The sequence below is a fragment of the Choristoneura fumiferana genome, chromosome Z, assembly GCF_025370935.1.
Source record: "Choristoneura fumiferana chromosome Z, NRCan_CFum_1, whole genome shotgun sequence".
NCBI lineage: Eukaryota > Metazoa > Arthropoda > Insecta > Lepidoptera > Tortricidae > Choristoneura > Choristoneura fumiferana.
Genome location: NC_133472.1, coordinates 2,368,472 through 2,383,912, shown reverse-complemented (window position 1 = coordinate 2,383,912; position 15,441 = coordinate 2,368,472). Strand labels below are relative to the sequence as shown.

General features: G+C 38.9%; 1 protein-coding gene across 1 annotated transcript in view; it reads right to left on the bottom strand.

Annotated features, from left to right (window-relative positions):
* Nucleotides 1-13,765, bottom strand: part of LOC141437289 (uncharacterized) — a 36,230-nt gene extending 22,465 nt beyond the window's left edge. The window contains exon 1 of the mRNA XM_074100596.1: nt 13,595-13,765. Coding sequence (XP_073956697.1) covers nt 13,595-13,673 — 79 coding nt within the window. The 5' untranslated portion in view covers nt 13,674-13,765. The remainder of the gene's footprint in view (nt 1-13,594) is intronic.
* Nucleotides 13,766-15,441: the final 1,676 nt, after the last annotated feature.

The window sequence follows — 15,441 nt, the reverse complement described above, 5'->3', positions numbered from 1 at the left end:
GGACTCGCATTTTAGACGCGTTACCACGCCTACCTTCCTTCGAGCTGTCATCGTTCATCCACCATTACCTATCATATTTCGTTTTCTAGAACTTTTTCACTAAACGACTGCACCTAACAGACACTGGCAAAATTATCCTTCAATTAACAGAGCCATATTTAAAAATACAACAACCGTGCCTTCACGACAAAACTAATCTTTCGCGAAAGTCTCGCAACGCATTTAGGCTGCAAGGGGCACGTCTCAGGAGTTTGAGGAAGACCGCTTTCAGCTGAACTCGCGCTGGCTTGCGATCCCACAGTCCACAATCTTTAAGATCGTTCAAAGTAGGAAAATAGTAAGAAAGAATTTAAAATCTTATTCCTTGAGCATTATAGGTGTGAAACTTGGTGATCAGATTTGTCAGTATATTTCAAACTCAAACTCACAACATTTATTGACAAGAAAAACACACTACATCACAACAAAAACACAGTAAAAACATAAATAGGAGAAGAGAGGAAAATAAGAGACATTGTGCTGTAGTGTGATGCCAAAAGGACTCAGCTCAGCATGTGCCGTAGCCCTGTAACCAGAGCTGCAGCGCTGGTTTTCAGCTGAACCCCGGTGAGTGCACCCACGTAACTGAACGCGTAATTATTGCGGGAAAAGAAAAAAAAAATTGTATTATATTATACATATATAAATCATGACAAATATAAGAATTATAAAATACCTATTTATAATTATGCGTGGAAATTTGTACATGATGATTTAAAAATAAAATAAAAGAGTAGCAACACTGAAGTAGCAATAAATTCAATAGAAGCCGTGGTGGCCTAGTGGTTTGACCTATCGCCTCTCAAGCAGAGGGTCGTGGGTTCAAACCCCGGCTCGCACCTCTGAGTTTTTCGAAATTTATGTGCGGAATTACATTTGAAGTTTACCACGAGCTTTGCGGTGAAGGAAAACATCGTGAGGAAACTTGCACAAACCTGCGAAGCAATTCAATGGTGCGTGTGAAGTTCCCAATCCGCACTGGGCCCGCGTGGGAACTATGGCCCAAGCCCTATTGTTCTGAGAGGAGGCCTGTGCCCAGCAGTGGGACATATATAGGCTGAGATGATGATGATGATGAATAAATTCAATAACGACAATAATAATATGAAACAATAATAAGTAAAATAAAATTAGCCGTATTGCCGTAGTTTGAAGGTTTGAAGGCAGTGGCGTAGCGTGGACTAATGTAGAAGTGGGAGAAGTCGTACGAGTAATGAGTATCAGGGAGGCCCTTTTAAGTGCGAGCCCGTGGGCGGGGGCCCACTCCGCCCACGCCTACGCCACTGTTTGAAGGGATTTTTCGAAAATCTCACGGAAACGGGCAAGGCCTTAACCTCATTCCTATGGAGTATTGTGTAAATATAAAAATCTAGCTATCTATAAGTTTCTGAAAAAAATGCAGGTCTAAATGTAAGCTTTTTTACCCGAGTGAGTACCCGAATTATTATTTTTATGTGTTTATTTATTTATTATTATTTTAATAGTTATTCTTCGAGCGTATGTAGTACTTACCTTCCTATATGTCTTTGGTACTCTCGGTGGCCTATAATTCGTATTCAACGTATTATACGTATGAGGTATCAAAACCGGACTGACATTGGGTATGTTTAGACGACCAGATGGCCTAGTGGTTAGAGAACCTGACTACGAAGCTTGAGGTCCCGGGTTCGATTCCCGTGTCGGGGCAGATATTTGTATGAAAAATACGAATGTTTGTTCTCGGGTCTTGGGTGTTTAATATGTATTTAAGTATGTATCTATCTGTATAATTATATTTATCCGTTGCTCAGTACCCATAACACAAGCTTTGCTAAGCTTACTTTGGGACTAGGTTAATTGGTGTGAATTGTCCCGTGATATTTATTTATTTTATTTATTTATGTATGTAATAACAATAATTTAAAATGGCGTCCGCAAATAATAACCTAATCATCTTAGGAAATTTGAAATTTGAAAAAAAAAATTCAAAGTTCAATATATCAAAAACGGCTTAACCAATTTTAATGAAACATAAAGGCAAACCACCACAGCAAAATTCGCTTTTACGTAAAAAAACCGCATTGAAATCAGTCCGTCCGTTTGAGAGGTACCATCAGCCAAATAAGTGGTCGATCAATTTTTAAACCAGTTCCTATAAAATGAATATGTCGCTAAAGTCGAACTTTCAAGTTGACAGACACGTCTATTGGCATTATTGTTTTATGACATACAAACGATTGTCAACTTTAGGGTGGTAGACCACATATTTGGCTGATGGTGCGATGCCACGGACAGACTTACGGACAGACATGGATGTCGAAGTTATAACACCCTTCTTTTTGCGTCGGAGATTATAACAATGAGGGCTATCGTTTCTTGTCTCACTAGATGGCGCACTGTCGCGTGAGGTTTTTAAGTGTGGCTTTCAGAGTCTGTTATTACGGGCGTTAAAACAAAGTTTAGATTAAAATCACATTTAAAACACCTTAAAACCGTACCATAAAAATATCCAGCCACCACAGTGTTGCTTAGTCCCGTTTTGTTCGGAAAAAAAGGGAGGACAAAAGTTTCCGAAAGACAAAACTGTCTCAAAACACAGACATTAATTGCCCCGGAACGCATATTTGCCATAATTATTTACAGATATTGCAAAATATTCACAAAAAAATTCTAATTATAAATAAACCCGCGTAGCTCACCCAAAAACTATCAGATTTGACATTTCGGAGACCTCACGCTACACTAGCGCCTCTAGCGGCGAATTCATTCGCGATAGCCCTCATTGATTAATATAGAGGGTGGATTTTTTTTATTGTTACTATACACATTACAGGTATGAAACGAAAGCTAACAACTCGTAAAATATCTTATCATAATTATGTCAATAATTAAAAAAATCGAAATAATAAGTTTAAAAAGCTCAAAATAAAACACAAATCTAGCAGTCTACAACTCTTTGAACCCTTAAATATAAGTTAGAGGCAATTTAGCGACCACATGCATTGAGTTGGGAATTAAACCTTATTGACTTTGAACTACGTCACAATTTCGATTGTAATTATTGAAAATACGATTAGCTTTAAAAATATCCTATGTGAGGTCCCCGATTTTGGTTACATGGTAGTATGCTCCAATAAATGGAGCCTTATTAAGGGTCACGATTTTGAACGGTCCGACTAGTTTCGATCTCTTTGGAACATCTTTTATCATCATCGTTAACCAAGCTATCACGGCTTATAAACATGGCTTAATTTCTTCTAATTACAATGATAGGCATCATGTCGAGATGCGTCCTCTAATTCCGAGTGGATGACGAATGACCCCCGGCAATCAGGGCCGCGACCCCTGCTGTGACACCCCTGGCACCCTGCTGACAGGTGGTATAGCTGCGGTCTTGATACTTGCATAATAGTTTTTTGGGGCTGAGTCGACTTAAGTGCAAAACTAGGTTCTTGCTTTTCTTTAGGTACTTGTTTATTTTTTTTAATTCAATTGTTGATCTAATGCTTTAAGAGAGCGAAGCCTACTCTTAAAATCTTATAGTATAAATGGGTAAGTTTGTAAGTCTGTTTGTTTATTACCTTTTCAGATCTAAACCGCCGAGGCGATTTAGCTGAAATTTGGATTCAGATAGTTTGAGTCTCAAGGGAGGAACAGGGTAGTTTTTATCCCGGAAAATTTCATAGTTCCCGCGGGATAGCGATTAATAAATTCTACGCGGACGGAGTCACGGGCAACAGCTAGTATGATGATTTTTGTTTAAATGAACTAATTCAAAACGTTCATTCTGCAAGTAGGCCACAAATGGATCTTTTACATATCACTTTATAACAACACTTTCGGAAAGACCCATCATTGCGAAGAAATGCACCGCAAGAAATATAATACAGAGCGCCAAAAAATTGGTCCTCAAATGTAAGAAGTAATAGGTAGTTTTGTATGTAGAATAGGTCAAATTCGTGCCACTAAGTAGTTTTTTACATACATCGACCAACTTCATAGAGGTTCGGTGTAAGTACTTTCATGCCGCCGATCGTTGATTTATCTGTCGTGTTGTGTTATGATGTTATGGTGCTCTCTGTCTCGGTCTTTCTCTCTCTCTCTCTCTCTCTCTCTCTCTCTCTCTCTCGCTTGTGATGCGACAGAACACAAGCCACAACACAGTGCATCAGATAAATGCTAACGCAACCATATAAAATGTAGGAAACCGATACCATTCTGCAGGGCTACTCCGAAACTCGAAACTCGAAGTTCGTGTCGTGCGGTCCCTCTCGCTCTCGTATCAAACAGTGTAAGTGTCAGAGGGACCGCACGACACGAACTTCGAGTTTCGAGTTTCGGAGTAGCCCAGCTGATGCGTCAGGACACTACGCGACAGATAAATGTGTCTTATTTATCTGTGATGTTGTGTCGTTCTGTCGCATCACAAGCTAAAGAGAGTGAGAGAGAGACAGAGAGCATAACAACACAACACGACAGATAAATTCGAATGCGGCTTTATATCTATGGCCAGCGCGTATCAAGAAGGTTCCGTCGCGTAAACTCGTTAGGACAACCTTGGGGGTTGTCGCACAATCGGCTACCACTTAGATTGTAAACACTTCCCTTAACAACGATTATTGTTTTTGTGTTGACAAACTAGTCGGGCGTGCGATCGCAAATTAGGGGCGATTGTGACAGTTGCGACCGTTTAGTGATATCATATGACAAAGTTGGGTTATCAGGGGGCCTACCACGCTCTCTTAATACGATTCAGTTTAGCCTCTCAACTGAACTGCATCGCTATTTCGTACCACGACGTTACTTTTGCGATTCAGTTCAAGCACGGTTCAGCGACAGCGATACAGACATTTTCATTCACTCACTTCAAGCGGTTTTCGTACAATGACGCTTAACTTGAGTGGGAATTGAATGTTTTATAACTTTTCATAGGTACTCACAACATTGTGCTTCTTAAATCCTCATTGATAAAACCAATTTCACAGTGAGAAAAGAGACTCGTGGATTAGTGACAGCGTAAACATTTTATTTGTAATCAACACAACGGCTGCTAAGAACACGGAATGACAGAATGGTTTTCCAAAATAAAGAGGTTTTAGTATACAATATTTGGTTTGCATATAGCGGCATCCATTTCGCGACTTAGGTCTTTCATTCACTTTTAAACCATTGAGACTCAGCTCTGAGAAATAAACGTCGTGGTACCAATTTCGACGATTCAGTTTAGGTGCCTAAATTGAACTGCTCTGCTTTTGGATCGTTTATGAAAAGAACATGGTACTTAGGCCCCCAAAGCGTCTTAACCGATCTAACAAACCAACGATCCCTTATCCCTATTAACAGAGTCGGATCTACAATTTGGCCATTTTGGGATTATAACGTCAAAGTCAATATAAAACAGTATATTTGGCGTTGACACAATAATTGCAGATCCGACTTTCATCCATCCATCCCAGCCTATATACGTCCCACTGCAGGGCACAGACCTCCTCATTCACCGTTGAATTGCTTCGCAGGTTTGTTGTGCAGGTTTCCTGGCGATGTTTTCCTTCGCCGCAAAGCTCGTGGTAAATTTTAAATGTAATTCCGCACATGAATTTCGAAAAACTGAGAGGTGCGAGCCGAGGTTTGAACCGACGATCCTCTGCTTGAGAGGCCATAGGTCAAACCACTCGGCCACCACGGCTCCAAATTATAAATCCGAAAGTGTGTGTTTGTGTGTTTTTATGTTTGTATGTTTTTCAGTCTAACGTCGAAACGGAGCGACGGATCGACGTGATTTTTGGCATAGCGATAGTTTATGGGCCAGAGAGTGACATAGGCTACTTTTTATCCCGGAAAATGCACAATTCCCGTCGGAACAGCGCGCGATAACCGAATACCACACGGGCAAAGCCACGGGCAAAAGCTAGTTTTACAAAATAAACAAAAGTATTTAAATGAAACAACGAGTTGCCCTTTTTATCCGGTTTTATCATTTCACTAAACAGGTTTAGGTTTTTGATCAAATGACTGATTTTTCCTAGGAAAATGATACAATGCAATCCCCATTTGAACATCCTGCGTGATTTGATTATATCCCTTAGAGGTTTGCTCAAATTTCTGCTATGGCTAATTCCCTGCGACATATACAGGGTGGCCCATTTATATCGGTCAGTATGGGAAAGTCTGAAACTATACGACATATGAAAATTTCTTCTTAGGAACCATGACATCGATTTTAATAACAAGAAAAATTGCATTCATGCATTTAAAAAAAAACCTGTACTCAGCTCGGGAATAGAACCCGGTTGTTATGAAAAAAAAAACTTTCACTATTTCTATTTTAGATATCGATTGTGTACGTCTTAAGAAGTAAATGTGTCCATGAAACATTATGTCTAAAATGAATAAAATGCATTGTTTTCACATACTTTAATTTATTTTAGTAGGTGTTCGAAGTTTTTTTTTCAAAACAACCGGGTTCGATTCCCGAGCTGAGTACAGGTTTTTTTTAAATGCATGAATGCAGTTTTTCTTGTTATTAAAATCGATTTCATGGTTCCTAAGAAGAAATTTTCGTATGCCGTATAGTTTCAGACTTTCCCATACTGACCGATATAAATGGGCCCCCCCTGTATACATAATATACTACAGCAACATTACTTGGGCGAGCTTTTCATTGGAAATATGCAGCGTTTTGCGGCGTCTTTTTCGTCATTATCGTTTCGGCAAGTATTAAAAAAAATGATGCTCAGAATGAAAATTTATTTACAAACAAACAAATAATATACACAATAATTTACAGAAATAAATAAAAAAAAGAACTAAAACTAACTTACTCTAATCCTAAAAATCTATATTTGCAAATATCACCCAAGTCGTTGCTATGGGGCAGGGTGCCCATAAAGCTGGCAGCGTTTCCTCGTTGTATGGCAATGCCAATACGTTGACCGAGGAAAGAGCCAGCCCTATGGTCACCAGTGGAACGGAAAAACTTCTTTTTTTTAAATTTAAATAGTTTTTTTGCTTCGGGACCCCACGGACCAAGCGTTTCAACAGCAAAGGCCGCAAAAATGAAATTGTTTGCCAGATTCTCATATTTACGTCAAGAATTAAATATATTTTTACGAAAAGTAAAAACAATGCCGATGGTAAATCTAACGTGATCAAAGTTCTTATGACTTGTCCTTCCGTTGTGCTGGATAATAAAAATGTAAAATAATATGAAGGTACTAGATCCCAATTCAAAGTCACCTTGTGCCATTAAAGTTACATTTTAAGGGAACAGCGATCTCTTGACACAGGTATCTCGAGCGCGATACTTAATTATAAGAAGCACCAATCTGCATATTGTTCTGTTCGTGTTACTGTATAAAATATTTTTTATTTTTATTTTTTACTGCTGCGCTAAATTCGCCGCCGCTAAGTTAGCGTTGTATCCAACGGCATCATGCTCAGTGGAGAAAAATCGAAGTTCATATCGTACCGTCCCTCTCGCTCTCGTATTAAATAGTATAAGTGTCAGAGGGACCGCACGACACGATACTTCGAGTTTCGAGTTTCGTAGTAGCCCTGCTGGTCGGACATGACGAGGATGACGTTTAAATATGTGGTTGCGTACTGGCCACTAAGAACGGACTTGTTTAAAGAAAATGTCACAACAGAAGAACTAAAATCGGCGGGAGGGGTGACACTATTTACCGGCCCGGATAATACCGACATGGAAATACCGACCCGATACCCATACAAACTCTTGTCAAACTGACATCGATAAATCGGGTTGTATTTTCCGGGCCAGTAAAGAGTGTCACGCGGCGGGAGCAATGCAGTCTTTGGATTGTTCTTGTTTGTTTTTTGATAAATATTTTTTACTTCCTCGCAGTAGTCGTGAAAAGCACAATGCTTAGTCACGGCCAAATGTGCAATAGATGAACTCGTATTATCGAAAACCAACTCGTTCATCTATTGCTTACTTTCTATCCTCTACAACAATGTACTATTGTGTGCCTTTTTGATGTAAGAAACATGTAGTCAAGTTTGTATTTTTGCGTGCACCCGAATTGTAGGGTTCCGCAGGAACCCTTACAGGTTCATCTCGTCCGTCCGTCCGGCTTAGCTTAGAGAGCGTTGTTAGCGCTAGAACGCTGTAATTTTCCATGACTATGTACGAGTATGTCAACCACGCATGCCGACAAAGTGCTCGAACAATAATATTGAAGAAAATAGTAGATTGTACAACAAGAGCATAAAACGAGCCATTTTACCCAAGCCGTTCATATAGCCACCCGAGCCGGTACGGCGAGGGTGGATAGACACGTCGAGGGGAAAATGGATTTAATGCTCGAGTTTTACACTCTGCTTTTCACTTCGATGGCGAGGAAATGAAATAGCAACAGTGAAAACAATTGTTTACTCACTACGTGAATTTTATTTTTCATGCATTACTATATATATAATTATATTTTTTTAGTTTTAGTGATTTATTTTGATAGATTTGATTGATTTTTAGTTTTATATAAATAAAAAATGTATTTAAAAAATATAAGGAAACTTCTTTGTTTGGCTGTTGACACCTAATTACCTTGGTCTTAGACGAAGATTTTATTTTATGCACTAGTGCATAAAAAGTCATTTTATGTCACGTAGATCCAGCATAAACACGAAGTTTACGAGCATGAGAAGTGTTTTTTTTTTTAAGGTAACTACCCCCTGCATGTAGGGATGATTTTTTCGCATGCATTACCTTGAGCTACCTCAACTTAATAAACATTATGCACCGTGATGCATGAAAGATGTATGAGAACTAAATTAGCATGCCAGATAGCTAAATTAGGTGCCAAAGTATAGTGTAAGGGCCACCGCACACCGCTCCACAAATTGCCAGCTTATTAGGGCCCCGACACACTACACTTGAACACGTACATCGTATGGTAATAAGACACGGGGTTACTTTACTACAGCTAATCCCTTAATACCAGGTTTTTCCAATTAAGTTGAATTTAGTTGAACAATATTACTATGCTCACCCGCGACCTCACAAGTCACAATAGCTGCGTCTAAATATGTGTTAAATGATTTATTGAATCAGGCGTTACTTTGCGGAGGTCCATATAAATGACCTAATAGTAGATGTACGAGTACAATAGGAGCATAAAACGAGCCATTTCATCCGAGGCGTTCATATAGCCACGCTGCAGCGGTACGACGAGAGTGGATAGACACGTCGAGGGGAAAATGGGTGTAATGCTCGAGTTTTACACTGCTTTTCACTTCGAATGAGATGAAACTAAATAGCAACGGGTGAAACAGTTGCTCACTTGCTAGGTACTTTCTATTTTTCATGGATTGCTATATAATTATATTAGTTTTACAAGAAATAAAAATGATTTAAAAAATATATGTATGGAAACTTTTTTGTTCCTGGCTGTTGACACCTGATTATCTTGGTCTTAGACGAAGCTTTTACTTTATGCACAAGAGCTTAAAAGTCATTTTATGTCGCCTAGATCCAGCATAAACACGAGCTTTACGAGCGTTAGAAGTGAAAAAAAATTTCTTTGGCTCACCCGCGACCAGGATCCTGATCCTGATGACCAGGTCATCCTCAAGTTTTTTACGTATACCTACCGTACGAGTATGACTTCCGTTCTTTCATGCATGATAGATATGACTCCTTAGTTTTTATTCGACCCTCACTAAATTCTATCATTTCTGCCCAAAAGCACGTAGTAACAAGGGTCTGGAGTACGCATAGTTGCAAAATGTCCTCGACCACCTTGTTATAGTCGTTAGGGCAGGAGTGGACACAAAATGGTGGCGGAAGTGCCTTAGAAAACTATGTCGGAAAGTTTTGAAGGATTTCTAAACTTTAAAAGAAATTTTCTCAAAAATGTCCGTAAAAGTTGACGTTATTCTTTACATATCAGAAGGTGAAGTGCATAGTTTATGGTCAGCGAAAAATTTAAAAGTTAAAAAGATTGCAGGCGCACTAGCTCGACAATAATGAATTAGCGCGCCTGCAATCAGTCACATTTTTTTTTAAGTTAAAAAGGCCATGGAAATGTTGGCACAAGTCGTATACAGCCAAGTCTAATGGCCGGTATCAGATATTTTGTTGGAACTCCGAACTTTTTCTATTGGGTCTGAAATAGCTTGTGGTGTTTTCGGTGGAAAATACACCTGCAGTTTATTTTTAATGAAAAAAGGCGGGAAAGCGTAAGAAAAATATTGGAATAAAATTAAATTTTTACAATATATTTTGAGAAAAAGTTTATTCTATTTGAGAATTATTCACCATTTTTGAGAAAAGCTTTATATTAGTCTCGACTGGAATAACAATTGCTGGCTTCGTATCAGTTAAACGGACTCGCAAGCTCGTCCGTTTAATACTCATACTCAGCCAGCAATTGCGTACTTCCAGGCCACGACAATAATCTACTATTCTGCTCTCCTAAGCTTAAAGGCGGTATCTAAAAAAAATCACTTGTTATTTATACCATGAGATGCTGAATGCCAGAATGCCTAAGCTACACAATAGTATTAATCACACACAAAAAAATGTTTTTTTTTTTACCGACGAAAATAATCGGAGGAGGTTCTCAAGTCGACGCGTATTTTGTGTTTTGTTTGAGAAAAAATATAGGTGGGTACTTAGGGAGTTACAGTGACAAATTAAAACGGTTGTTGTGGTTTGTTAGTCTAACATCTGGTAGCATAGGGTACGGTTGTGTTGCACTGAAGATGAGCTCTGGTTGAGTTCGAAACGCGTCAGTTTAGTGTGTTGGTGGTTTGTGTGTGTTCTTACAGTGTGGAGGTGGAGGAACTGGATTTATCGTATTTGGACAGAAACGTATTCACCGGATTCAGATTTGACCTGAAAAGCATTTCACCTGATTCGCACTTGGCCAGAACGCGTTACGACAGAAACTCATCACTCCAAACACGCAGTTGACCATAAACTCAATTGGTCATAATTATAAGTGTTTGGCCAGAACGCGTTACGACAGAAACTCATCACTCCAAACACGCAGTTGGCCATGAACGTTGTGCACCATAAACTCAATATTTAAATATTTTACCCGAATGCGACTTGGTCTTGTCCGTCCGGTTTTTTACTATCACTAATTTTAGAACCTAGATCTTTTGAAAGATCATTTATATATGTTTTTATCCAAAAATACAATTCGCATTGCGGCAGATTTCCCTGGGGGGGGGGGGCTAGATTTGAATGAGAATTTTCACTTTAATATATTATTTTAAAGTTGGACTTTGTTGGTGATAGGGCCTGGACACATGTCGCCGGTACGGTGCCGTCTACGGTGTCACGGCGCGGCGCCGTCAAACGGCGTCGTGCCGAAACACGGTGCCGCGTACGGTGCCGTACACGGCGCCGCGAACGGCGTCGTACCACGGCGCGGTGCCGTGTACGACGCCGTGCACGGTGCATCGCTTGGTAGTTTAACTAGTTTACGTTTTGCTGCTGAACGCATAACACGCAAGTACAACCATCGGTTCAAATATACAAAACAATTGTCGTTTTAAATATATACAAGTATACAGTTTTTGCCTTGACATGGACCAAGAAAAACGTATTCTCCTGCTCCTACTGCTAAGACGACGAATGAAGAAAAAACAGAAACGAACATATTGGGTGAATCCATACATGTCTTTAATGAACCATGATGGAGAGATTTTTATGCACTATTTACTTGCGTGTTATGCGTTCAGCAGCAAAACGTAAACTAGTTAAACTACCAAGCGATGCACCGTGCACGGCGTCATACACGGCACCGCGCCGTGGTACGACGCCGTTCGCGGCGCCGTGTACGGCACCGTACGCGGCACCGTGTTTCGGCACGACGCCGTTTGACGGCGCCGCGCCGTGACACCGTAGACGGCACCGTACCGGCGACATGTGTCCAGGCCCATAGGTACTCACCATTTATTAAAATCTATGAAAACACAAAAGTATGCGTGAGAGAGAGGAAAATATGGTCACTTGGATTCCGGAAGGAAATTTTAAAACAATTGTCAATTAATTAGTTATTAAATATTATATGCGTTTGTTCAATATCTTTATTCGATCAAGAAATTACACGAAATTTCATCATATCATTCATTACTAGTATTTGCCACGAAAACTTAAAACACTTACGAAATACATACTGGAAAAAAGGGTGAACACTACAAAGTAGAGAAGAAAGTAATTAATTACCACGAAAGAATGCGATAACTTTTGAACTGACCACGCTCCAAGCCTGATTTTTTCAACACAACATTTTTTGGCATATAACCGTCGGGGAAGTTAAGTACTTTGTAATATTATGTTGATATTGGCTTGTGTTAGACAACTTTGACAATAATTTAACTATTACACTATGACAGGGTTTGATTCAGTATTTTTTATTGTATCAAAGCAAAAAGGTTACAAGTTTAGCTGATTCTTTTTAAAAGCTTTTAAATACATTTTTAATGCATCAGATACTCTTAAAAAACAATTCAACATAAATATTTTTCTGACAAAACCGTGTATTCTCACTTCGTCGTTTATTCTTGCTTAAGAGCGTTTATACCTGCTGAGCTGGCAACGTTGCATTTTTGTTAGTTTTTCTCGATTATTCCATAAAAATTTAATGAAAAATAATAATGATGTCTGATAGAACTCTTCTTCATATATAAGTTAATGTGTCTACTCCAATAGTTATGCGTGATAGACTTTTATTTTCTTTATAAAATGAAATTAAATGAAATATTCTTATTGCAAAACCACAGTTAACAAATTATGTATATAACTACACTATGATCTGCCTCACAGGCATGCAAAATTTTAACATATATATTATGAGCTACAAAATCTATAAAATTTAATAAACAATATGTAGATACCTACATTTAGGGGCTGTTTCACCATCCATTGACCAGTGTTAACCGACGGTTAAATGTGATGCCGTCTCTATTTGTTTTGTTCGAATAGAACGAGACGGCATCACATTTAACCGTCAGTTAACACCAATCAATGTATGGTGAAACAGCCCCTAAAATAATTAAACAATAAAAAGAAAAGCTTAACACATTTAACATAATTTTTTTTTAATAAACTTTTTTTTTTAATTCGTTAATAAATATTTGTTCGTTTTTAAAGAATATAAAAGTCTATCACGAATAGTTATTGGAGTAGACACTTTAACTTACTATTAAGAGAGTTCTATCAGACCACATTTTTAATTTTCATTAAATTTTTGTTTTATCGAGAAAAACTAACAAAAATGCAACGTTGCCAGCTCAGCAGGTAAAAGCTCGTAAACTCTACATGTACCAAATTACAAATCAATCGGACCAGAGCAAGTACTAAGTCTTGAAATAAATAAAAGAAAGGGACAGTGTCTATACGGCTAACTTAAATAAAATCGTGCAACAAAAAATATCGCTACCTTCAAATCATTTTAATCAATAAACATATTTTGTCCTGTTTAATTTCCTTTTTCATTTAATTTTCTAGGGCGCAAATATCGCAGCAATGCAATAAAATTAGCGACGCTTACCAATGGAATGCTCAATAATAACTTAATTATCTAATTATCTCAAATTTATTTACCTTGAGCTCCTGGCCTCAAAACATCGCCGAGCAGGTCTTTAATCAAAAACGACTTATGGCTGTCCTGCATTCTTTCCATCGCCGAACGAATTAAAAAAAGTTAACGCAACTTTTTAAATTAAGAAAAAATTACATCATCAATTCCCGCGCAACAATAAACTTGAAAACAACTGAGCGTCTTTTAATAATAATCTTGCTGTGTTACTCGAAATAACGGAGGTAATATTGTGACAATTATTTAAAACAATTTAGAGAAACGTTCCGGTATATTGTACGGTAAGTAGTGATCGAATGCGCCCGGCTTTCCCGCGTTTTCACAACTGTCAGCCATGTTCAAAACGTAGTTCGAGCGGGAAAATTCTTTTCATTTAGCTACGCCCCTCACTGGCGCTACATGGATTTTCTTGCGGTTTTGAGCCAAAACACCGCTTAAACGGGATTTAATCCTAGTTTAGCATGCGCAAGGAACGCCGGGCGGAGCCTGGAACTCCACCCTTTTCGTTTCTGCCAATGGAAGCCCCCCAAAGTTTCACGGTAGAACGACTGTCTAAGTACGTTTTGAACGTAGCGTTTCGTATATCGAGTTGGTTTAAAAGCTTGTGAATATAAATCGAAAAGTTAAGGGTAAACCATGGACCAATTAAATTTGATAGTAGGGGTCGCGAATAAAACCACTTTGGGTGTCTTGGATTGCGTATTATTGTTTTTTTGTGACTAGGTGTTTTGACGCGCCTGTTTTCGTGTGAGATATTTGTAATCGGCCATTACGCCGTTGTAGGGTTCCTTTGCGTTACGAAACAAACGGTGACATTATTTGATGTTGGTTAAAAATTTAACGAGAAATTCTTGTTTATTTTATTTTCATGGGTGTTGTATAATCTATGGTTCTAAAAACGGAATCACATGGTCCTTATGAGGCTTTATAAAAACTCGATTTCTTGCTCTGTAAACTTACGACTAAAATAAAACACATTAAATATAAATAAAGTCTTATTAATACAATGGGGATATCGGAAGCGGTTCTAAAGATTTAGACGAAATTTGCTTGCGAGGGCTTTCGGGAGCGATTATAGAATGGTCCTAGCGGTCATGGTCGAACGAAACCTACCGTTACCTATACGATGGTGTACAGAAAAAAAAACTTATTTTTAGGTACTTATATAGGACATGTAGACTTTTTTTCTATTAGTCAATTAAATGTTGTCGCTGCGGATGTCTATGGGCGAAGAATCACTTAACATCAGATGAACCGTCGGCTCGCTGAAGGACTTAACCCATTCAGTGCCGTTGACGCCCATCGGCGTCTTAGTGGACCCTCCTGTAATGCCGATAACGCCGATAGACGTCTGTACTGCAGAAGCGTCGGCATCGCGGCAAAGTACGCAATCTGGCGCGGCAATGAATGGGTTAAACTTAAGAGTCAAACTCTTGTCTGTGGAGTAAGTGCCACCTCCGCACGGTCTTCGCCCGGCGGTTTGACCTCCTGTAGGTACCCTTAGTGTAGGTTTTCGGTTACAAAATACGTCTCGATCGTGTTCGCGTTAAAATCTCAATTTATATGGAAACACGAACAGCGCCTCTAGCGGAACGTTTGCGATGTTCGTATTTCCATACAAATTGAGATTTTAACGCGAACGCGATCGAGACGTATTTAGTAACCGAAAACTTACACTAAGGGCACTGTAGGGCTACTACAGAACTCGAAACTTGAAGTTCGTATCGTACCGTCCCTCTCGCTCTCGTATTAAATATTATAAAAATAAAAATAAAATAAATATCATGGGACATTTGACACCAATTGACCTAGTCCCAAACTAAGCAAAGCTTGTACTATGGACACTAGGCAA